The 25,758-nt window shown below is 43.2% G+C and overlaps 2 protein-coding genes across 7 annotated transcripts in view; one reads left to right on the top strand and one right to left on the bottom strand.

The window, feature by feature from the left end:
• The first annotated feature begins 22 nt into the window (after positions 1–22).
• Positions 23–25,222, top strand: LOC119389972 (uncharacterized). Of its 3 annotated transcripts, XM_037657447.2 has the most exons (14): positions 23–290; positions 380–631; positions 2,386–2,585; positions 3,856–4,128; positions 4,811–5,096; positions 5,509–5,582; positions 5,798–5,881; positions 8,853–8,985; positions 9,416–9,535; positions 9,755–9,885; positions 12,671–12,745; positions 24,386–24,452; positions 24,851–24,926; positions 25,048–25,210. In XM_037657447.2, exons 1-14 carry the CDS (start codon positions 215–217, stop codon positions 25,082–25,084), a joined length of 1,884 nt encoding a protein of 627 aa, XP_037513375.1. In that variant the 5' UTR covers positions 23–214; the 3' UTR covers positions 25,085–25,210. The 3 variants fall into 3 exon arrangements, with proteins under 3 accessions (XP_037513375.1, XP_037513377.1, XP_037513378.1); XM_037657449.2 differs by lacking the exon at positions 24,851–24,926 and having other exon boundaries at positions 25,048–25,222; XM_037657450.2 differs by lacking the exons at positions 24,386–24,452; positions 24,851–24,926; positions 25,048–25,210 and adding an exon at positions 12,934–13,087.
• The window catches only part of LOC119389973 (kinesin-like protein unc-104), a 55,275-nt gene continuing 43,541 nt past the window's right edge, over positions 14,025–25,758 (bottom strand). For all 4 annotated transcript variants that reach the window (XM_049414600.1, XM_049414599.1, XM_049414601.1 and 1 more), the window contains 5 exons: positions 24,987–25,066; positions 23,371–23,611; positions 22,431–22,550; positions 21,689–21,807; positions 14,025–20,529 (listed from right to left, as the gene is read on the bottom strand). In XM_049414600.1, coding sequence (XP_049270557.1) covers positions 20,487–20,529; positions 21,689–21,807; positions 22,431–22,550; positions 23,371–23,611; positions 24,987–25,066 — 603 coding nt within the window. In that variant the 3' untranslated portion in view covers positions 14,025–20,486. The remainder of the gene's footprint in view (positions 20,530–21,688; positions 21,808–22,430; positions 22,551–23,370; positions 23,612–24,986; positions 25,067–25,758) is intronic.

Genomic DNA, 25,758 nt, shown 5'->3' with positions numbered 1-25,758 from the left:
AATGCGGCGGCGTTTTCTTTCCGTAGCTATGGAAACCAGTAATGGCAGCATCAGCATCTATCGGGCGATGCTCGTCTCGCAGGTAATCGGTTAAATTGTTATAATTAACAGCACCGTACGAGTTGAGCGTGTTCTAAAATTGTCGCAGTGACTCGCGTCATGTCCCATTACCTCCTAGTTCACGCGATGCGACTGACCAGGATAGTCGTTTGATATGAATCTGAGGACGAAGCGCAGGATAACTCTCTGTACAGCATGTTGCTTTTTTGTCGTCACCGGAATAGAACACGGTGAGTCGTCGTTGTGTGGGCGTGCCTTCTCAACTTATTGCTTTCTCGACAGAGTTTGACACAGTGACGTTTCTGTCGTTCTTTCGCAGCCGTGATTTTGCCGTCGTTATGGATGTATCTCAAGGGTCGCTTCCAGTCGCCCGACTATGCGATCGCCGTGGTGATTTCAGCGTGCTGCGTTACAGCGCTGTTCGTGAGCCCCTTCGTCGGTGTGTGGGCCGACGGGACACGCAACGTACGTTCAGTTTTACTGGCTGTCAATTTAGGACAGTTCGTGGGCAGCCTGCTATACTTCGCTGGCATCTCTCACTGGCTTCTCCTCGTTGCCCGGCTGCTATCAGGTGAGGATAAGCCCGGATACTCGATCGGTTATCGACGCTTGCATCCCCGAGAGCGCGCCGGTTCATTGTGGAGCATAAACAAAGTGACACCACAGAGCCCGCGAGGGGTTTAGCGCTGAAATGAATCATGCGCCGAGTTTAAGAAGCGCGACGAAAACTTCGTGTTGCGATGCACGTTAACCGATGCACCGCGTGACGACACGGAAAACGGCGCCAAGTTAGCGCGTGTCTTTATTTAGAAACACGGCGCGAAACTGCTTTGCGGAAGCTGTCGCTAAGTGGCTCGGTTTAAAACCGTTTTGTCGATCTTTAGAAACTCGTTCGATGTGATTTCCTCGATCGTTTTATCGGTGCGTATGCGCTTGAAACGATCAACAGTTAAAGCTTGCGTGCAGCAAGCTTTGTTCGCGTAAAGATTATTATTCATTGCTGTGGTGCGAGAAGGCGCTTTCCGGATTGTTCCAAGATGAGCGCACCGTTCCGATTGTTCTGTTTGTCCGCGCATATTATCTGAAATACAATCTGCTCTACACAACGGCGCCGAGTGCGCTCCATTGTTTGCCTTTGCAGACGTAGGAGGACTTTTGTTTCAGCTGGGTTTCTTCTTTTATATATTACGTTCTATCCGTTGTGCGGGCGCGCGTGCCACAAATCGGACTAGATTTGTGTTTGTGATGTTTAACGTTTAACGGAGGCTTGTTTTAACTGCGGAGTTTATAAAGACAGGACCATTTAACTGAGAGACCGGCGAACTGCGACGTGTTGTAATATAAACAGTTTCTGGCATTTTCCAAATATTCTCAAGAAAGCCTCCTGTAGCTAAACTTTCCCAAATCTCTCTGAAGTGCTAATATAAATTTGATGTCATGCCACTGAATATGTATTATGGCATACTCAAATGCGCCAATATCTTTTCTTTAGACCACTGCCCTTTTTAATGGTGGTTCATTCAGTCACACCATTTGTATGATTCAGTCTAGTAATGGAAAATTGAATTTTCTGTTTGAAGTTTTCGAATATTTGCGCATCCCTGGTTGGTTTATAATATAGGTTACTGTTTGAGCAGAATGAGGGTAATGCTTCCTTCACAAGGCCACGCTACATCTCCTGTAATTGTGAATAATGCTCTGAACTCCGACTGTATGATCAATCTGCATTCTGTGAAGTGTACAGCAACGTAGAGGAGCTGCCACATTTCGCTAGTGAGATATATAGATATGTGGAGCACCTCTCGAAGCGACAAAAGTGCTGGTAAATCAGATCAACTTCTTAGCAATGCTCAGTGTATGATACGAAATAAACCCTTAGCTGTAGTAGTTGAAAACATTTAATTGAATGCATCAGCAACTTCATAGTATGGACTTGATAACAACTCACCTCAGATCATAGGAGCTGATGAACCAAATACTGATTGCATCTTCCTATGTTCACGTGGGTGAATACATCTGCAAGTGGCACTGCATTCTTCATCATGGGCTTAGCCAGAAATTATTTTCAGGGGGTGGGGGGTCCAACCATACTTTATATATGCATGTGCGTATGTTTGTGTGTACATGTATACATACACATGCGAAATTGAAAAATTACAGGGGGGTGAACCCCCCCCCCCCCCCCCCCCCGTCCATGCTAGTGTTCTTCATAACTCATTGCTGAAATATTGAATGAAAGAAGTAATGATTTATTATTTATTTATTTTTTTAAATATAAGAATTCATTTCTAGTGCACCATAATTTTACTTTCTCTCTCGTTAAAGGTCTGGGCGCAGGAACGGCTGCAGTCATACTAGCTGATGCAGCCCGCTCCACAGCCGAGAAAGATCGCACTGCCACTTTTGCACTGCTGGCAGGCTTCCGTGAACTCGGCATTATTGTTGGGTCATCCCTGCACGTCTTCTTTCAAAATGAGAATCTCAGCGTTGGAGTGGTTCCACTCGATTGCTATTCCATCCCTGCGGTATGTGTGCTAAGTAGTACTTTTTTTTTTACTTTTATTGTGACAAGGGCAACAACTCAGTGGTTTCTGTTAAGATTTGAACAGTCAATACAGCAAATGCAGAGAATTTGTTATGGTGAATGGCTGGCTAAGCATTTATTACACCATTATTATTGCCTTCAGGATCAGTTAACTGTACTTCAAGCATGCAAGTACACTGAGCTGATTACCTTAACATATAGCTATCAGAAACTGCAATGGTGTAATTGAAAACCTTTCAAGTTTTTACATATGTGCAACAGTAAGTCTTGTTAGCAACACACAAGGGACCTATCTGAATGTTTACGTGCATGTACAGCACTTCCTTGAACATAATTTTGATCATAAAGAAACAAGAATATAATGTTTATTGAGTTTTCTACTGAGGCATATTAAAATAATTCAATTGCAGAATTTGCCTAGGAAAAATGACGGCTGATAATGTGAGACATTTTCAGCAACCAAAGTGTTTTTTTAAGAAGGAAATTAAACTTGAATATTTCAGACATGATTATGTGTCTGCCTCCTTCAGGATTCATTCTCCAAAATGTTGAAGGCATCTCCTGAAGAGCCACAGTGACACCATGTTTGACACAGTTTTGCTAACATAACAAGAAAGTTACTACATTTAGTGAGCTCTTTGTCACCTTAACGACAGCTTTGTCTTTAAAAAGTCTTAGTAACATTTCTTTCGTGATGCAACTAGCTAGCTAGCAGGCTGTCCCACCAAGTTCCTCAAGGGATATTGACCGAGTTCATCATCTCACCCCCGTTTTATTCACGAAGGCTATATGTAACTCTACTCGTTGTTCTGTCCATAACAACATTCTAAAGAGCTTATCTCATATCCTCGCTAAGGAAGACACCTAGAAACAGTTGAGCCATAGAAAAGACAAAATTTTGACCAAGTCGTCATCACATATGGTACATTCAACTGGTTGAACTCAAGTGCTTGGTTCTCTCACCTTAGTGTTGGAAGCACGACTGAGATCCATCTCATTCATTGAGATCATGCGACTATTCCATCGTGCAGCTAAACATTCGGTTGGGGAAACCTTTTTCTGACTCCAGTCTTGAGAACACTTCGAAATGCTGTAAACTCATTCGGAGGGTGGTAGAAATCATTCGAATGTACCACTAGTGATTCTTGCACTGGAGGTGAAGTATTTTGGGCCACAACCTATTGATTTCGCCTCCCAAAAGAAGTTTCCAATGCTGCTTTGAGATGACCTCATCTGCAATGTCTTTCCAGCTAATGATGGCCTTCCTCTGGCTACTGGTGGAGGCCATCTTCTACCTGGCATACTTCAACATGGCCCAGCTCAGCCATCAGCAGAAGCTTGAAGACACCCTACAATGCAGTTATTTGGAAGCGAGCATGGGTAACGTCTCGGAGTGCCTCCCACCGCCCAGTCCATACCCTCAGCACCGCGAGCTTCCACCCGAGTTGGATCACGCCGACAGCATCAGCTACTCTGCAGGAGTGCTGTCATCGCATCACCACCACCAGCACCGAATGATTCAGGCAGGGTTGCTTTATTTATTCAGAACAGCACGAAAACTTTTGTTTCCGAGATATCGTGCTCTTCCTTCTTTGCGGCATCTCTCATAATCATATCGTGGTTTTGGGACATAAAACCCTGACAGTTATTATTATACTTTTTCGCATTTTAAGTTTTCCTTTTTAATATGAAACCTTCAACTTGTCTTTGGTCATTGTAAAGTAACCCGTTTCGATTTGTTTTAGGGCAAAGAGCGAGTATTTCCCAATCAACTTCCATTAATGCAGTCTTAGTGGGACTATAGAACCAATTCGATTCGATCGTCTAAATGTTCAGATTGATTAAGTACAGCTAAAGGAAATAAGCACTTCTGTGCCTTTTTAACCAGGTCAAATTGAAGAGCCAGCCACCAAATTGTGAAGTGGCACACTGTATTGTGAAAAGGCGGCCATAGTATTTGTGAGAATGTGACTGTTGCCACTTTTTTATATTAATTTCATTTGTTTGTTTACATTTATGTAATTATGCATTCAATTACACTGTGGTGAAGCTCCACTTCGAAAGTGCATCATGCAGGACGTAGATAGCGCAAGTTGTTTCGTCAGTGGTTATGAGGTTTCCCATAACTTCTAAATGTCAAGACGAATAGGGTTGAAGAAGTGCTAGAGAAACTTATTTAATTTTCTTCATCTCTCTACATTTCAGGCTCCTCTGATGTGCTCGCTGAACAACGACCTTGCCAAGATGCATCGCAGCCCGCTTAATTTGTCCCTGGACGAAGGAGACCTCTTCAGCGATGCCATGATCGAGACTGCCGAGAGGTTCATACTGAGCTCAGAGTCTGCCAACCCTGGTGCCACTATTAGGAGTGTCCTCGGTGCCCCTTCCAGCGTCAGTGACATCGAGCAGTCTGCAACCCACTCGCTCTCCGACAATGCCAGGGCCGAATCTATTGTGCCAGAGACGCAGGTTTTGCGTAGGTACTGCTCAGGTGTGTGCCCAAATACTTCATTCCTTCCTTTAGCTCCCAAGTGATAACTGTTTTAAAATTCAATCATTAATTTCAAAATAATTGTATCACATTAACTGAAACTCATGGGGTTGCTAGTTCTCTGTATAACTTATGCAGGGTTTAATAAAATGGGAAAAACTCGTTACATTTAATCATAGCATCGATAACATGAGTACCCCTAAGCATTGACTTTGGCATACTGCATGCAAAATAGCTGCTACGAAAAGGCAACAGTTGTTCTTTGAACGTCAGCACTCAATCTCCTAGAGGTAACTTTTAAAACCTACATTATGCTTTAATATGTGTCATCCCTTCTTTCATTTTCCTAGGACATGAAACGTGTTTAGAGTGCCTACTTTGTTGTTAACTTCATTGTTTCCTTCTTTCCCAGAGTATATCAGAGAAGATACAGTTGTGTTATTGGCTATAACCTTTCTGGTCACCTACAGTCAAACAGCTCTCCAGGTGAGCTATGCAACCCTCACATTGCAGCCTTGTGATTTACAACTATATTTCCATGTTCTAATGTGTCATCATCAGTTCCATGCTTTTGCTTGTGCAATTGGTATGCGGTCCACATACTGTGGTTTAACGAAATGTGGACTATGCGGCAGTGCTTTTTACGATAGTCGGCTCTTTTGGTCTGAAGTTTGTTATCTCAAATCTCTCAAAAATTTCAGGCTGCTCTCTATCCTCTGGCAAACGAGAACTACCGCTATGGAGAGATGAAAAGCATTGCTATATACCTCGTGTGCGGTGTTGAGGTAAGCAGGCTGTTCATATTGCATCATGTCAATAGTTAGCATTAGTTGAGTGTCTGTCATAAAGCTCATGACTGCAAAAAAATAGAAGTGTCAAACGTGGCTCTCCAAATATTCTTAGCCAATGCTCACATTGCTTACTGATAGATACTAATCCCCAGGAAAAGAGCTGCATGTTGTCGCTCGCCTGATTTATTTATTTATTTATTTATTTATTTTATTTACAGCATACTGCGGTCGAAAGACCAAGCAGGGGGGCATAACAAAAAGTGATTCACAATGTAACTTCAATAAAAAAAAAAGTTCAAGTAATAACCATGTTAACGCAGTAGAACACAGGACAAAAACTGAACAAAGCAAAATGGGAGCAAAAAAATGCAAAACGCAACTAGAGAATGCAAATCAAATACAACGTCAGACAGTCTGAGATTTTGAGTTTCACGGTTAAGAACAGAAAGATACATAGTTATCAAAGTCAGGATTTTGATTATCACAGAATGCTGCAAAAGGTAACGCGTTCCAATCATTGATGGTCCGAGGAAAGAACGAGTTCATGAAAAGATTAGTACGTGCGAAGTAAGGTTCAAGAGTGTAACTATTTGTTTGTCGAGTTTGTCTTGAAATTCGATTTCTTACATAAGTTTCTGGACTAATGTTAAATTTACGAAAATAAAGTGAGTGTAGAAATTTCAGCCGGGCAACTGCTCTTCGGTGTTGTAAAGTAGGGATGTTATTAATGGCCATGATCATTGTTGGTGAGTCATTTCTGTGGTAGGCATTAAAGATAAAACGAACCGCCTTTCGCTGCACCATCTCAAGCTTCTTAATATCTTTCTTTAGGTGTGGGTCCCAAACGACACTAGCATAGTCTAACTTTGGTCTTATAAAAGCATTGTAGGCCAACAGTTTGATTTCTGATGGTGCTGTTTTTAATTTATGCCTCAAAAAACCGAGCTTTCTAGAAGCAGATGAGCATGTTTTATTAATGTGACTTGACCATGTTAGGCGGCTGGTAATTGTGACGCCTAAATATTTATATTCGTCAACCTCAGTCAAAGGACAATTGTTAAGATAATACATATAATTAAAACGGTGTTTCTTATTTGTTATATGCATGACAACTGATTTATCACTATTTAATTTCATTGACCAATCTTCACACCACTTAGAAATGGCACACAGGTTGGATTGCAGGCATTCCTGATCATTCGGAGCAGTAATTGTTTTAAAAAGTATGCAGTCATCTGCAAAAAGCTTTATGTGTACTTGTGATGTGTCTATTGATTTAACAATGTCATTTATATACACTAAAAAGAGAATAGGTCCCAGAACACTGCCTTGAGGAACTCCGGAGGATACTGGTAGAATACCAGACATGCAGTCATTTACTTTAACATATTGCTTGCGATTTTGAAGGTAAGAACGGATCCAATCAATTAGGTTAACAGGTAGGCCTAGAATATGTAATTTAGAAATGAGTTTGCTGTGCGTGACAAGATCGAAGGCTTTACTGAAATCTAGAAAAATAGCATCAATTTGATTTCCCGTATCAAGCGACGACGCGAACTCATGGATTGTTGCCACTAGTTGCGTTGTGGTCGATAATTTTTTTCTAAATCCGTGCTGTAATGGCGATAGCAGGCCGTTTTCTTCAAGAAATGTGGTGATGTAATGTGTGACTATGTGTTCTAATAGCTTACATGACGTACACGTTAAGGAAATAGGCCTGTAGTTTGCAATGTTTAGGCGATCCCCTTTCTTAAATACCGGTACTACACGTGCCGTGCGCCAATCCTCAGGAATGAAGGAATTTTCGAAGGAGAGACGAAAAACGTTTGTTAAAATGTGTGCAACGGGTTCGGCATACCTGCGCAAGAATGTGTTAGGGATATTATCGGGACCAGCTGAAGATTTAGTCTTTAGGTTAAGCAGCAAAGAAAATATACCCTCATAAGTTATGAACTCCGAAGACATTGCTGGAAGAAGGTTTTCATGTGGTGATTCATGCTGGGGAGCAGAAAATACGGAGCAGAAATATCTGTTAAACTGATCAGCGACAATCGACACATCATTTACGATGGAACCGTCAACGGTTATTCGACTGGGCGTAGCATCCGTTTGTTCCAAGTATCGCCAGAATTTTTCGGGGCTTTTTGTCAAAAATTCAGGTAATGAATGCGTGAAATACCTAATTTTTGCATCGGAGAGTTTGGAAGCAAGGCTGACTTTTAATTGAGATATGACACTAACCGGTTTTTTATGTTTTTTTGCTCGTTTTAGCCTACGGTGTAAATGAATGATTTCTCTTGTCATCCACGGGTTGTTTTTGTTAGTGCGAACATATTTGGAAGGGACAAACCTTTCAATGCAATAATGAATAGTGTCTTTCAGAGCATCCCAGAGGGCCGCGACGCAGCCCGGCATGTTATCACAAAAATCCCACAAGCAGTCAAGTATTGCATGGTCATCGGCTTTAGCGAAATCCTTTATTAATTTCTTTCCTTGTTTTTTGTGTGACTTCGTATCACCAAGCGGAAAGGAAAGGTACACCGCCTTATGGTCCGAGACATATATAAGTGCTTGCCCGATATATAAGTACTTGCCCGACTAAACATACGTTTTACTTTGATGCGATAGAAGTTGTAAAAAGAGGTGTAGGGTGCCTCAGACAGGCTGGCCGACATTTCTATAAGTGGGCCCATCTTTGTCAAAGGCGCGTTGTCATCTCTGGCATTTTAGTTTTCAGGATTAGTGGTTGACGTCACGTCACAGGGGCTCGCTGTCGGTATTTGTCATCTGCAAATGACTTCGGTATTGTGTATGAGTTTACTTGCTGCATTCAAAAGTCCCGCACCGTGACTTGTCAGATTCGACTGTGGCTTTATGGCATTGAGTATTTGCCACTCGCCAGAATGCGAGACGTGGATTGTCGCAAGTGCCAAATTTGCAAGGCTTTGGCACTTTTTTTTTACAGGTTCTCTTGGTGTTTGCTGGTATACGCATCCTGAGCAGACAGCTCTCGGACAGGCTGCTGCTCCTAGTTGGCCTAGTCTTCACGTGTGTGGGGACTTTCCTTTGGCTTGGCTTCAGTTTTGTTGCGAGCCCAGGTTAGTCATGTGATGTGCGCAAAGTGCAGAAGAATGCAGCTGTATGGCTTAACAGGCTACCAAGGAGAAACTAAAAAACAATTTTAGACAGTAAAACCGCTCTTTGAAAACTCTATTTGCACTTGGAAGAACTGACCAAATCCTTGCGACATTGCTGATGAAAAAGTGTCTTACGGCAGTTGTCTACACAGCCTCCTATCAAAGCCTGTTATATAATCTGTGTCTTGAATGTCACATACTCACATTGTCATACACTGTTATATTTAGTAAGCCACAATGATTTTCAGGTGCCTCCAAAATGCACATTGGTCTTTTGAACCCCTGCATTCATCTACTATGTGTGCATGGATATGTGTATGTGTATATATACATGCCTTTGTAAACTTCTTAAACAAATAACTAAAAATTTACCTGATTGTTCTGTTCACAGGAAAGTTTAACTCACTGCCTCTGTTTGTGCTGGGAACTGCCGTCGACTTGTTCGGAATGCCTATGCTGACAGTCTGTACAAGTTCTTTGATATCCAAGGTCACCAGCAGCAAGCATCAAGGTTAGTGTGCTGCCTACGTCTTACCCCATCACACAGTTACCTTTCCTTTGTACTTTAAGAGATGTTTTTCAGTAGTGGTACTAGTATTGCTATAAGCTTTTGTGCATATAGTACAGTACATGCAAAAGGTTCACGGTCATGGCCCATCATAGGTGCCCTTGTCCGCCGTGCCAAGTCACGACGTTCGCTACATACCGTCTTCCTACTCTTCCTTTGCAGCTGTTATGCAATCACTGTACATGGGCGTAATGCAACTGGGCTGTACATTGGGACCACTGTGGACGGGAGGTTCCTTGCAGCACAAGAGCCTGCTCTTTGGTGTGCCATGTGGCTTATCGGTCCTGTTCACGGTACGTGCACGTGAGGTCATTACAGTTTTACACCCAAACCTCATTACAGTCGACGTCCGATTTCCCGGACCCTCAAGGGACCGCGAAAACGTCCGGAAAATCGGGCAGTCCGGAAAAACGAATGCACGTGAAAACGCACCTTTTTGGTACGTATTTTTCGCTGAAGGAGAGGGTCAAGGCCGGAGTACAAGATTCCCATTTCAATTCAGCCAATGCATCGTTTAGGTAGCTCTGAAAAGAGCCGTCTGTAAAAAAAAAAAAATACGACGTGGCCGGCGCTACCGCATAGGTCAGCACTTGGGCGCAAAGAAGTCGCTTATTTTCTTTTGCACGGTCCGCTTGCCCGCGATCATGTCTGCCTCAATTTCAGTCAACGTCATGTTGCCGCTGTACACCGATGACAGTGTCATCAGTGCTCGCGTCAACTCCGAGCTCGTTGGCTGTGTAGGAGCTGGCTCTTCGTTCTTGGTGTCGGAGTCGTCGGAATCCTCCGTAACTTGACGAATGATTTCGTCATCGGTCAACTCCGCACATAGCTCGAGGTCTTTGTCAGCATCGGTGAAGCCTTCAAAGGTTATCCCGGCTAGAATCGACCCGCCGACAGCGCGCAGATCGTCGAAGGCAATGTCCGCGGATGGCAGTTCGTCACGCACGCTGTCCACTTGGGGCGAGACGGCTGTCTCGGCGTCGAGTGCGCGGGCGAAGACGAAGGAGCAGTCGGTGCCATCGCTGTAAACGGCGAATCTGCTTGACGAAAAGCGCAGCACGAAACAGCTAGGAATTCGGTGGATGCTGAAGGTCGGAAAACGTGATCACTGAAGATAGCACGCAGCAGCAAACGATCAACCGCAGACACGACCGCAGAGCTGGCAGAGCTGACAAAACAACACGTGAACGAACACAGTGAGGTTTGGCTTGGCTACTGTAGGCTTGGCTAAGCTACGGCTGGCAACGGATTGACACGTGCGGCTTCGAGGTTACGGCGGCCGCGGCGCGGTGCGGCGGTGCGGCGGTGCTGCTGGCAACACCTGCGATGCGAGTATGGTGGTTCGAGGATATGAAAAATATCAAAATGGCGGCGTCGGTGGTGACTTTGGGTCGGCGGTTAACAGTAAAAAGTCCGGGAAACCGGATGGCGAAGGCTATAAGCGTCCGGAATTTCGGACTTTTTAATACATTGACTCTATGGGGAACTTGACGGTGCCACAGATGAGTCCGGGAAATCAGGCATGTCCGGAATTCCGGGCGTCCGGGAAATCGGACGTCGACTGTATAACAAAGTCACACCTGCCACGAAATAACTTCGTTATATCCAAAAATGCGTTATAAACGTTTATTTGTAACACTGTAGCTATGACGACTATTCTTCATTTACTTCATTATAACTGATAATTCATTATATCCGTGTTCATTATAACGAGGTTTGAGTGTATCAGTCTGCAAGGCTGATGAGACTTCAGATTTTGCGAAACACTGCAGCAAGATGTTCATGTTTTTCTCGCATGTGCTATTAAATTCAAGGTCGCACAAAGATGAATAAGTATGATGTAGCACTCAAAACGGGCTGTGCTTTGGAGTTCTGTGAACCTGAACACTCCTTTTTGAAAGTTTCGACACCCCTCACCCTACTTCACGCACCCACTCGGTCTTGTCTCTCACTGGGCTGAAAGGAAGTGAGCTAGGTACATAGATGCTGCCAAGGAAAGCAATTGCTCGCCTAATGAAGACAAGCCCTTTCGCTGAAATGTTGGCTCCAGCCAGAAACATTCCTTGCCTCAAGTTTTCATCTGTCCATGTATAGTACTTCACTCTTGCGAAAATCAACCACAGCTCTGTTAAGAGGGTGTCCTATAGCTGTTTTCACATAACGCTGTGCCAGAAGTGCAGCCTGCATTGCAGTCTCACCATGATTATACCGTAATAATTGTTCCTTGCACATACCTCACCTGAATAGACAACTAACTTCCTTGCACAGCATTTTAATCAGTAATCAGTCACTTTCTGTTTCCGACATTGCGTTTTACTGGCTCCATGTTGTAATTCGGTTAGAAGTCTATACGACAGTGGCAGTGAAAGCCAACAGCGTAATCACTGGCGACAAAGAACAGCTAGCAAACAGGCTCGTTGTACTTCAGATGAAGATTGTGATAACTCGTTTATACACCTTCACTCTATCTCTTGCTTAGTTTAGTATGTACATCAGCAAAGTATTTTTTTAATGCATATAGCATTCCTTTAGTCATCATCGGTGGTCTCACTGATCTAACCATGAGTGATATCAGCACAGTGCTGATATCACTCACGGAAAAACAAATAAAAATGTTCGAACAGCTATACTAGAACTTTGAGCCTCTGGTACAGAAGCGTGATGCTCTTGACCACTAAGCCGTAAGCACATGTCACATCAGGTGGAATAGAGCACCTCTGAGAATTCTCACATGCAAGTAAATGCGTTCAGATGCATGGTGCATTTTCCACATCGCTGATGGTTTCTCGAAGAATTTTCTTTGTGCAAGCCTGCACGTTGAACTTCACAACGTTAACGGACTCAAGTTGCCATTCAATTGAAAGTTTGTGCAGATACTTTTAGAAACACTTCATCAACAACACATTTGGAGGTGTCGTTGTGTTGCACACATGTATGTGTCTCTAATGTGCTGGAATGCTATGTGTATGATTCGACTGTGACAAATAATTGTAGTATAGATGGCGTGTGCTGTAATTTTTTTGCACATGCCCATCGCTTCGCCACATTCAAACTAAAAACTGCTGTTTCTGTCTCTAGATGCTGTTCCTCGCTTCGTTTCCGCAACTCGGTCAGCAGCAGACGACGAACGAGAATGGCGAGGAAGCAGAAGAGGTAGACAACAGTTCGTCAAAAACTGGACTAACTTGTGCCAGCGACGCACACTAACACTCGCACGTTTTTATTTATTTATGTGTGCTGCTCGTGTTGCAATCAACTCACATGCTTTTCATGGCCTGACTATGTCAACCTGTGTGTGCCAACTGCCATCCCCCATCTTTTTTTCTGTTTGTGTTTTGCAGGACAATGAACAGATACCTCTTTTGAGGCAAAGACGCTAAGAGCACTATTTTCCAAGCACGGTTTTTAATTCACATGGTCGTCACAATGTGTCTATATATATATATACTATATATACATATATTTTTTCTAAATAAATTTATACATTTATTCACCCTGGAGCATGTCTGACCTTTTTGTTTGTTTGGTAGTGTTAGTGCAGAGTTAGATATATAGGCTAGCGCCCTGCTGCTTTCTACAAATCCCAATACTAGTGAACTGTGTGTAAAGCCTTGGATGCATCAATTGAATGACAATAACACCGCTGTGTTTGGTGCTCAAAATAATGTGCATTAGTATCTCATGTTGCAAGTATAGTCGTAAAGGTTGTCACTTTGCTGATATAGAGACAATCTTTGTTTTGTTTACTGCCTTCTAAAAAAGAGAGGCAGCATCACACTCTGCAGTCCCCCCTCTGAGAGCATGCAGTATCTGTAACACAGCCCACCAAATAATGTCATGCATGTATATATTTGTTCTAAATTTTAGCTTATTGCTCTTGCCACGTGCAGTCTTTTGCCACTGGTATTCGATGGCGAGGATGCTTGGTTGTGTGAATAATATGAAAGTACTGTCAGGATGCGTTCCTACCCAAATACTTACCTTTCACCGTTTCTTATTTTCTCCGTTTCTGACTCACAGCTTGGTGTAAGTGCATCGGTGTTGTGCTGATAATAATTACAGCACTGACTGATGAAACAGCAAGTGTTTGTGAACTCACGCCAAATAAAATGCCACGAGCTTCTGTGGTAAAGACAGAGTAAACTTACGACTTTGGGGCTTGATGTTAAATTTACACAGGCTGTAATAAGTTGCGAGTCTGGCATACAGCTATAAGGTGCCTCGATGACATCGTAATGACAGTTCTTGATGACAACAGTCCTCAATGACATCACGATGGCGCAATGACACCTCAAGCCTCCTGCTGCAAGTATTACGATATCGGACTGCTAGATTCTTTTTGTACGATGAAATCACAACTGTAGTGTTTTCTCATGCCAACCACGAAAATTGAGACGGCCGGCCCATGTAGGAAAGATAACAAAAATAACTGCACCTGCACAGTCAGCCTTGAGCTTTATTTGAAAAACTCAAGAAGGGAGAAACGGCTGCCGTCAATGCAACAAATCACAGTGTTCATCATTGTTTTCTTCAGTCAGCGCAACCAACAGACAATAACATCTTGAGAGTGACAGACAAAAAATCCAGAGTCGGGGAGGGGGGAGGACAGTATCCTTCACATGTATAGCAGATTGTTGTCATTGTTCCTTTTAACCATGCATAACAATTGTCCCTTTCTGACAACTACACAATGCAAGTCACAGCTGTTTGCATTCAACGCAGATTACAGATGTTTCCATGCTGAATTAACATAGAGCGCTAAAGCACTCTTCCTTGTTTTCAGCCAACCCCGCCTTTTTGCCTTCGAATGTGCTTTGTCTCAAAAAAGTCACGTGATTGACAGAACACAGTGACTTGATTCTGAAGCGAGTGTACACACAATTTATGCACAGTGGATGTCACTGTACGCAACGCACTGTCGCTGTGCTCGGGTACAAAAGGCAGAAAAGTGTTGCAAGACAGTGGACACGACAAGGGGCAATCGTGTTATCGGAAATTATAGAAATGAGAACAGCAGAGCACTCGTTTTTTGCACAGTCTAACAAAAAGCAGCGGGCGTAGCGTTTCATGGCCAACTCTAATGTGCGACTAGCAATGCTTACGACGGACCAGAGCTGATCGTGAATCCTAACGCTCGTTACTCTTTCGCTAGGTTGTGCAAGAAACAAAAAACAAATGCACTGCTGTTGGCATTTTGATTGGCGCTGATAGTACGCTCGATCGGCTAGGTGTTCACATTTCAACTAGTGCCAACATTACATACACAGCACAGACTCGCAGACATCAGTATAATGTGTACTCCTGATCCCTTCCGTGTCCACTGTTTTGACATACACTAAACAGTCATGACAGCAAGCCCAAGCTTGTACACTTTTTTCAAATTGCAGCCGTGAGCAAAAAGCTAATATAGCTAAAGAGTTTCACACTCTGCCTTGGTTGGCGTGAACCTAGACAGCATCTTGTTTTCATTTTGAGAAGGTCTTAAGACATACACGTCAGCATTTAATTCTCTCATGGCAGTCTGTGCCTGCGAGTCATGCTAAGTTTCTCTTTCTGCTCATTTTAATGCTAATATAAAAAACGGGGCCTACATAAGTGATCAATGTAAAGTGCTGTTCTTTGTATTCACTCTTAGATAGCTTATATTGATGCCTGCAGGTGTTTGTTTAGTATGTCCTTACGCTTTCTCGCTATGAAAACAAATCAGGAGGCCACAGATTCAAGCAACGCTCTTGTAGAAACAAGTTGACAGCTGTTCTTTACACAGACAGAGTCGTACACACAAGGAAAACGAGGTGCTCTAAAAAAAGTAAGATCGTATCGTACCAGTGCGTGTGAGTTCACAAAAGAACACCATCGCAAACAGTGTCAACAAATAAAACAATTCGGAACGAGAGAAAGCTTAGAGTGATTGGCAAAGGGTCATTTGTTTAGTCTACTGCATAAAAGAACACACACTGCCAAGCCACTAATTAGCGGTTTATTTACCCATGTCGCCTGTATTTTTAAAATCTTTCGTCATTCACACGAGCTCTTGGAGGCAACATTCAGAGAAAGAGCTCCGGTATTTTAGAACATCCCACATCCCACCATATTTCTGTGACACTGCACCTTGCGGCTCATTGTATTTTCTTTTGGTGGCCTGAACAGCACGTCATAAGCTTATACAGTGTAGGATAGAACTGCTGCCACATGATGTTCTCATAAGAAGAAAAAAAAAGAATATCTGCGTTACCCTTCGAAAAGACAACTGGCAATAAAATTGTGCACACAAGTTAAATCTAGCATTACAAGTATAAAATTAAAAATGACTAGCTGCACTGTACGGGCATGTTCACTGTAGCGATCACGGAAACGACCGTCGCCTCCAGCTAAGTTGAACATTAAGACTTTTGTTTTTCAAAAAGCTGACAACTTTCCGCTGGAAACCCTTTCCGCTACAGGAACTGGGCTGTTGTGCCTGTACAAGTTTAAAAAAACATAATGTAAGTGCTCAAACCTGTCCGTTTTCATTCGGCTTGTAACCAAAACCCTTGATAGCTATGGCGATGAAAAAAAAATTGAGCGATAAAGAAGTACATCTCAGAAATACGTGAAAAGTTTACATTTTGGTTTCCTTTTCAAAGCGCAACGCTCATATTCGCCGCAAGTTCACTTAGCACTATCTTATCAGTGTGTTCATCAAGTTGCATGGTACAATCGGGCAACTTCCTCTTTTGTTTTACTTGTTTAGGCCTTTTGTTTGTATTCTTGATAAACAATCTCTCGGGACTTACTATTGCTTCCAGATGCCTTACGTGTGTTGCCTGCTATCACCAATGCCATGCGTCACACCGAGGAATGGAATGTTTGCTTAAGCTCGCTTGTGGGCAGCACGTGTCAAACCAAGTGGCTTCCTGAAGCTTTGTGATCGGGAACCGCGAAACAGGAGACCAGGGCATTCGATCTGTTATTCGCTTAGAGATATCCGGCTCCTATCGCGCTTTTGATCTCGTTATTACCTTAGTGCCGCCAACACAGTAGAAGTGCTAGATTTACTGTGCACCTATCGCAGGAATAAATGCACCATCCATAAGAAGGCCAGCCACTATACCTCGCATTAAGACTACACCTGCATTTCAGCTCCTCATACTAGTATCATTAAGGCAGCTGTGAACATGCTAACCGTGCAAGTGGGAGAATTGTAAAGGAGTATAAATTGCCTTTCACTTTCTCTCAGCTCCCCCTATGTAAAAAAATGAAGCAGAGTTATTTCCTGTATAAGGTGTGGTGTAGTAACTCATATTATGCAATCAGTTGCTTGGGCTACTTATTAAAGATACATATGTGCAACGGAAATGAGAACACTTTTGCCTGGATTTCTACAGTTACAGTAGTATTTTCTAAGATAAAATCTGTTTTAAACTTTATCATGCTTGCTTGCCCCGTAAAACCACTAAGAAGTAACACATTCGCGGCACCAGTTACAGCCGTCATCAAAAGAAATTAGGGCACCGCACACATTACTGCAGCTGATCCTTGGGAGTGCCTGGTCATGGTTCTGCTGTGTCTGCACCATTCAAAAGTACGAGATAGGGGCACAAACTCCTTCTTACACCAGATGTTTTACAGCCACGAGACAAAACACACCCAGGGCTATGCAGCACTCACGATTTTGGTGGCTCCGTTTCTTATGACAAAAGCTGCACTTGTCTCTGATGGTGCAAATACGTAGTGCACTTTCTTGAACTGTGCAGATGAGGCAGCATGTGTGTACACAGTGACACGTGTTTGTGCACTGTCATCTTAACGGAGCAGCAGTCTAGTAACCAAGAGTTTGTAACAAAGTCCACTTCACATTTTTAAGTTACAGTGTAAAAAAACGAAGCATAGGTGACTGTTCGTAATGCCTAGGCAAAGAAAAGGGCCCATTCTGTACACTCGGTTCAGCGCTTGGTGCGGAGCTTGAAATATGTGCCTGTGGTGTAAGTTAACAGGAAGTTTGCACTCACGATGAAACGATAATTTTAAAACGACTCGCCGCACATGGACTTCAGCCTGCCGTCTTGCGAAGTCGTCATGCTCATCACAAGCAGTGTGCACTGCTGAAAGTGCTCCTCAGTAAACAGCAAGCTTTCAAATACGAAATGGTAGGCTTGCTGTAGTTTGTGTCAAACAGCAAATCAGGCACTAAAGTCTTCTCTATCAATATTACTAGGCCTCCACTGCTGTGCTCTGCCTCCTTACGGATCTATTGTTGCAGTCAACTCATCACCTAAACAGCACTGTGAAACCAAGCTCTAATGTTGAGGCATTCACAAACTTTCTTAGCTATTTGCGGTGCTTAATGCAAAGTAAGCAATATATGTATACAGTCTCTCATAATAGCATGGAAAATGCACCCCCCTTGAGATTATTCCTCTGCATACAGATGTACTGCACAACACTAGCAACTGCATACTTACAACATAAAGATGTAGGCCTCCGTGATAATTTGTTATTTTGATTGTTGAGGATGATTTCAATTTTGCTGGTCATTGAAATTTTCTCCTCCGTGCACTTCTCTCTCATTTTTTATTCCCCTCTGTTTCATGACCGCTTTGAGAAGAAATAAAATAGTGCTCTGTGCCTTTTCATTTCATCATGCCGGGAAGTAGCAGCCACGGCAGTAAGGCATCCCATGGTTTGCGGTAATTTCGACTTCTACTGAGAGCCATGTGCTGTACCACAAGTTAAACTAAAGCACTGCCCTTCCCTTGGCAATGTAATCCTACCCTTCATTACTTACAACAATCATAAGGCTATAAGAATCGGATACTTGTGAGACATCCACACATTCACCCAACAGAGACTTAAAAAATTTAAGCAGTATGTCTGCATTACAGCTGCATCTAGAAGTAAGTTGGTTGCTCAGCTGAAGCTAAGCTGGAAGTCGGTATCGTGCTACGTTTTCTTATTCCCTTTAGTTTGAAAGCCTCGAGGAGAGAAACAAAGAAACCCTGAATGGGATCAGCACACACAAGTTTTGCAACAAGACTGTGCTCTCCACACGAGGGGCGACAAGATAGTGCGCATATAACGGTGACAGCAGTGGCACGGAAACCACTGCTTAAGCAATAGCGCGTGAGAAACAACCTGTAGAACACCGAGGGCCAAAGTGTCGCATGCTATAGTTGTGTCGTAGTACACGGGTAATGAAAGTACATTGTATATACACTTAACACATTTACATACGGACACAAAAAAATAGGTTATGTACACTAAAGAGGAGAGTGATCCACGCCGGAGCGAACAGCAATAGGAAGCAAGCTGCACAGTGTGGCCGGCGGGGGATAGTGGGGAGAGAGAAAAAAAATTGGTGCTCTCCGAAGCGCGAAAGCCATTTCGAAAGCACAACCCTCCATCAACCTCCCTTCTTACACACACCTTCGAGCGAAACAGCGTTTCAATCGTACGGGCGTTCCGCACACCCCGAACTGTCTACCTGCCAGGCGTAAGTGTTGTTCCAGCAAGAGACAAACCTTGACCGACAACGCAAGCCAAGCGGACTCGCATCAACACCCGTACAAGCGAGACGCTGTCACAAAAACACCGCTCTTGCATACTTGTTTTGCAGTGCCCCGCGCACTCATTCGTATTCATTAAAGACACAAAGAGACAAAGAAAGTAGGATCACGCGAACTACACATACAATCAGTTGTGCACAGGGCAATGAACGTCAGAAGAGTCGCACGTAAAGGATACAGGAGAAAAAGTGCCGTCGTATTATATACAGAAAGCTCCGAAGCTAATAATCATCACAGCGTGCCTTTCTTGTTGTATCTTGTTTTTTTTTTTTTTCCTTCGTAAGTTGATTTCGTGTGTATAGAAAACTCCTCGCACCCGACAGTCCTTGCCCCCAGTCACAACTACATACACTAAAGTTATGCCGAGCATCCATCGCGATAATCAGCGGCCATCTCAATCTCTACAATAAAAACACTTCAATAAGTGAACAACTCATGTAAATAAACTTCACAAGGGCTATGTGCCTTTTCAAACAGGGTAAAATATCCATTTTATACATTCATATAAATAGCAGACCTATGTGATATGGAAAACAGAGGTTCCTATAAATATACATATGTATATATGTATGCGTGTGCATGCGTAAAGTATACAGGAATGAAGGCGTTTGTTTTACGTAAAAAAAAACAAATGCAACAAAAAAACTCTTTACATACTTGTTGCATGTAGCAGAGCACTACGAGGTCAACCACAGTGAACGTCAGTGAGTCGTGTGCGTGGTAAAAGCAAGCACAGATTTTGTCACTATGTGTTAACATGAAAACAAGACCCAAACACAACTGGATCAGGGTTCAAGAGCACTAAGCAATCATTTGATGCTCAATAAAAAGCACATAATTTCTCGTCTCACAGTGCATCAGCTCATTGGTGAACATTCTTGAACCACGTAAAATTCATTAAAATGTGCTAAGTAAAAGCTAACTACCGTGAAACTAATTCTCTCATTCATGTGAAGAACGTGACGCGCAGAAAGGCCAGCGACACACTTTTCCCTGGAGTTCACATTGGCACCCTCGTGTCACGCACAACCTTTCCAAAGCCATTTTCCTCCCACATTTGGTATAGGGGTATCACCAAAATTAAAAGACCATTCCTAATATTTAAAAATATAACAATAATAAAAGTATGAAACAAAGAGAAAACAGAGCAGGAATGGGCATAGTGCTCTGAGCCGTATGCACTGAAAATTACAGGAAAAGCAAGATGGGCATCGCACATGCTTCAAACAACTAAGGTGTTCCACTCTTTTCAGCTCCCCCGATTATTGCAAGCTGTCATGTGAGCTCGTACCGAGCGAAACCACCTCTTTTAGTAGCAAGGACAGGGCAGCAGGTGCCGCTTCGATCACTTACAGGCCGAGGTCTACATTCTGTTTTCGTGCCAATTTTGATCTGAAGGAGAAAAAGAGGAAAGGGAAAGGAGAAACAAAACATAAGGTGAGACTTTAAAGGCTCCTTTTTTTTAAGTCTCGCTTGTAGCTTTCCAATCAAGACCACAGTCTAACCTGACTTCCTCCCATACCCTCTGCAATTACACACACATACACGTAGGCAGCAGTCCAATGAAAGCAATGTGCAAAGCTTCAAAATATGCCAGATTATGGATGAAGTAAGTGGGTGATTGTTCATTTTAGTGGACAGAAAACGCTTCGTGTCGTAACCTTCAGAAGCGAGCGGCGTACAGTAGCATTTCCGCAAGTGTTTACAACGCTACTATCTAGAAACATAATCTGGTCAGCACTTTAGGCTTGCGTAGACTCTAGACACACAGTTAGTGAGTAATTCTTTAAGCGCAAGTGATACCTGGTAGAAGGCAGTTGGCCAACAACGTGCGCTAAACCACTGAGGCTATGGTCGACAGCCACAGCTTGTAGAGGTAGGGCATGGAATTTCGAATAGTCGAGCTTTCAACTGCCTCTTCATTGGTCAAATAGCTCGGGAAGTTATCCAACATCATTTGACGAGGTTTTTTTTTTTTTTGCTTTGTGTACATACACAATCCAATGCAATAAAAAAAAAACAATTTTTCTTTATTGCTATCACTACTTGATGTTGGTGCCCACTCACAGTGCTGAAATGTGCAAGAGTACGTATTCTTTCAAGCGGTTCATAAAAGAAACACTCCTAGTACTCACAGCAGGACAAGGAACAATAAATGCAACACAACACATTCAACATACAATGCACTGACTGCCCTCAGAGCTACAAGCTACAACTTGAAAACTTTAGAAGTGAGTTCAGTGTACCGTAACTCGTACACATTTCCCAGAAACGGCTCATACAAAGCGTAGCTTCGCGAACCAGCATATTTGTGCTTTATAAAACAGAATTATACTGCTCCTCCTTCTGAAGACCGGAATATGTGGTCTGCAGGCTCCGGTGGTTTCGACGTAGTACGAGAACCACGTCGTTTCGTTTTTTTTTTCTTCAAGTGAGACATCCTCCCGAGCAGTTCACATTAACCGCTTACACGCAGCAATCGGTTCTTACAACTCACGAGCTGCTGCTTACGCACGACGTCCAGTTTGGGTGCGTGGGAAGCGGTGCGTACCTGATCTGCCCAGCTAGTAGGGGGTTAATGGCGTACAGCCACTCGTGAATCTCCTTCTCTCCCAGCGTCTGGAGCAAGAATCCACGACTCTTGGTCACCACGGAAAATGTGTTGGGAACCTGCGATTGGAGAAAAAGCATGTGGAAGTTTTGAAGGAGAACTGGCATAAAAGTTTTACATCCTGTTTTTTACTGCGGACATATCTACTAGCGCGAAAAACACACAAAGGACGAGGTAAAGACGGCAGACAGGACGCAGCGCTAATTAGCACTGCGTCCTGTCTGCCGTCTTTAGCTCGTCCTTTGTGTTTTTCGCGCTAGTAGATATGTCCGCAGTTAATACGCACCAACTAGCCCAACTCGCTTCTCTAATACCGTTTTTTATGTTGCAAAAAAGTAGCTAACGACACACTTATCACGGCTGGAAACCACGTTTGCTCAAGCGCACGATGGTTAATTACACGGAGACGTGTTTATAGCGCCCAGTCACAGTTTCAGTCTCGGAGGTCGTCAAAAGAGGCAGGACCCCAGCGGGGTTTGTTGGTAAACACAGCAGGCCTCGTGAGCGCACAAAATGGCAGTGCGCTTGCCAATTCTCCAAAAATGCTCTAACAATCACGAGAACTTGTGCGAACATGGACAGGAAAAGTAATGTCTGTTTAAACAGAATCTACTGTCGTATCCTGGAACACCATTGCTATGGAAAACCTGTAATGTATAAATAAAAACCCTCTGTCGTGTACCTTCAACATTGCCTGCTGCTCCTCATTGTATTCTACTTGTGCCGTGGCCAGGTTGATCAGCTCCCTCTCGATATAATCCTTTTCGTCGCGGTAGATGAAGACATATGGGCGACGGATAACCTGGGAAAAAAAAAGGGCACATAATAAGCTCATTAAAGAGGTTCAACAGCCAGAAAAGTAGCATTTTCGACCACAGCTTCCTCACAGGGATTGCTTCACAGCATACGACAGCACTAAGTAAACAACATTTGTAAAAAACCGCCATGAAACGACGCGACTGAGTTAAGGTAAAAGAAATGAACATGTAAGAAAGAAAAGTAAGCAAATATGGTATTAACAACTTTATTACTGAATAATAGTAATTCGCATTTAGTTTACTTGACATCAGTGAAAATGTGTCACTGTGCACTAGTTCAAGATTGCAAGGGCCTAACAGGACTAGAGCAATTTATTGTAGTGTGTGCACTGTTAGTACTTTGTATCAAGGCATACATTTTAGTAATGCGTTTATATGTGGTGTCCTGTATACACTTTCCCAGAAATGTTTTGAAATTATATTAACTTCATGTAAATGAACATCAGCTGGACAAGAGGGGGCTTATTTAGGAAAGGAGTATAAGGAGCCTACTTGAGAAAGTAGTATGGTCCACGGATCGAACCCGGGACCAACGCCTTTCTGGGGTGGGTAGAGCGACTGCCCTGAAAATGCGTTGGTCCCGGGTTTGATCCCCAGATGAGGACGAATTTTTCGGCAACTAAGAAACTTTCTTTCTGAGAAATCCTCATAGATTTCCTTGCGACTTCATGCTACAAACCGGTAGTTTACAATTTCCTTTTGTTAACACTTCCCCCACCTTGCGGGATTCCACAGAACTGATTTGCAGGGTGCTTATTTCTTCGTTTGTTTCTTGACGGTAACAGCTCAGTGGTGAAGGCTTACCAGCCATCGCTTGACCCAGTTTCCGGTGCGGTCATCGAGGAGATTGAGGTAGCCCTTGCGCGACACAATGGGGCTGGGGCGCACTTCTTCCACCTCCGCCACGAAGCACGGGTTTCCCCCAGCAAAGATTGGGGGGTGCGAGGCGGGCTTGAGACCTGCGGGGGGCGCCAGGCTGCTCGGCAGTCCTCGTGCTTCCATTGACTCCGACATCGACGTGCACGACTTCTCTGGTGAAAGCAAGCTGCAAACACAAACAGTAGATGCTGTCACAGTTTGCTGAAGTTTGCTTCCTCGTGCTGCGCCTTTTACTAATGTATGGCACAGTGGTTAACAGCTAGTGACGTGTAAGCCAGATTTGATGTCATGAGGCTTCATGACATGTTAAAAGACAGGGAGGGAAAACACGGACACAAGAGAGAAGTCAAGACGCTACAAACGCCGGCGTTTGTGGTGTTTTGACTTCTCTCTTGTGTCCATGTTTTCACGCCTTGTTTTTTAACATGAATACATGCCAACTGGCTCAGCTCTCTGTTATTGTAAGCTTCGTGACACCTCATAATCGAGCACATAGGTGAAACACAAACTTCTGGTTTATTTATGTTGATATTTCGCTGGATACCACTTCAACAGAAAAGCTGGCTTATCAATTTGCGTTATAACCCTATTTTGGATGGAAAGTCCACAGAACAAATCCATTCTACTAGACTCGACACGAAAAAACTCTGTGTTACAGGGTCGACTTCAATAACTAAAATTTGTGATTAACTGAGACCTATCATCAAGTCCTGCTTTTGCTAGTGATATTTTTCAAGCGTATTTTACACTGCCAAATCCAGCAGGGACTACCTCTGTGCCGGTGTCCTAGAATGTAAGTTATCTGAGCATGAGCAGACTTAATGCATTAATGTAAGCTGAACACAGTTTTCTTCAACTAAAGTAACAAGGAAGGGCTAACTACACAAAATTAAGACCTGTTTAAGTCCTCCACACTCAATGGCACATCTTTTATATGCAGGGTCAGCGGAGAGAAGAGGTCAAGCAAGAAACAAATGAACAGCACCAGGACTGCTCTCTCATAAATGGTGAGCAAACTTAACCAGCTGGAAATTCACTAAGTTCACTGACATAAATCTGTCTTCATAATATGCCAGATTAAGAAAAGAGAAGTCGCACAAGCCTACAACTAACCAAGCCTGAGCTAAAAAAAAATGATACGAGACTACAGCTAACAAAGTCTGAGATAATGTGTATGTGCTGCACACTGCTTAATATTCTTTTATGCATGTGTCTTCAAAAAGACGTAACTAGGTTGTTAGCTTTGCCGAAAACACTAATACATAACTGAGAAAAGAAAACGGCAGATACTATCGTATATATCAGGCTCACCTTTATGCATTACAAATGGCCTGCATTCAATCCCAATTCAGCTGCTGTATTTGTAAGTTATAACCGAATATAATTTGGGTGTTCCCATCAACAGTGGACTGGCCTGTACATGGTCACCTGACCTTGCCGGCCATTACTGTCCAGCGGTTGGCCTTCTCTAGTGATATTTTGTAAGTTATTAATAATATAACCATGACAGCAGAGGTTCAGTCATTCTTTGTGTGACTTACTCTTGCGAAGAGCTTGATGTCATGCTGGAACTGAGTGATGACGCATCTCCCTCTTCAACAGGTGTCATTGCCGTGTTCTGCTGCTTCCATTCAAGTGACGGAGCAAACAAGGAAACGAGAAGATGATGTTAGTTTTTTTGTAGTGCGACAAAAAAGCAGAGTAGTATATTTTGAGAACCTTAAAGGAATAAAAGGCAGCAAAATTTCGACAAACAAATGTGGCCCTTACTTAGCACTGTGTCACCTGTCTCTGTCACTTGCCGTCAGGCAATAATGTCATCTTCCATGCAGTGCACCATTTTTTCATTAGTTATATGGGCTTGTGACCATTGGGTTTTTGTATGTTGTCTGTCATGGCCCTATGACCATGACAGACAACACACAAAAGACATTAAAAAACATATATATTGAGTAACTGCAATGACAGCACACGAAATCATTGAACAAGGTGTGTCAATGGAGCCAACATTTTGACGAGAGGATTTGTCGAAACGTTGGTTCCAGTGACATTTCCTGTTTGACGATTCGTCACATCAAGCCTGCATCGTCCCGTCAACTTGTTTGGATTACGATTACACCAGCAATTCTAAACTGCATCGCAGGCTGCTCAGCCACCACTGTAGCCCAAGTCAGCGAAGCAACCCCGTTCTAGGAATGTACTGTAGACTCTCAGTAAACGGATAGTATCTCTTAAACGAAACTGCTGCTTAAATGGAACAACTTCGTCTAATATGATTGGTTTCGTACTTGAAATCTGCACCCCTGTTCATCT

This window comes from Rhipicephalus sanguineus, chromosome 4 (genome assembly GCF_013339695.2).
Source record: "Rhipicephalus sanguineus isolate Rsan-2018 chromosome 4, BIME_Rsan_1.4, whole genome shotgun sequence".
Lineage (NCBI taxonomy): Eukaryota > Metazoa > Arthropoda > Arachnida > Ixodida > Ixodidae > Rhipicephalus > Rhipicephalus sanguineus.
The sequence above is the reverse complement of the archived record's forward strand: the minus strand, read 5'-3'. Positions and strand labels throughout refer to the sequence as shown.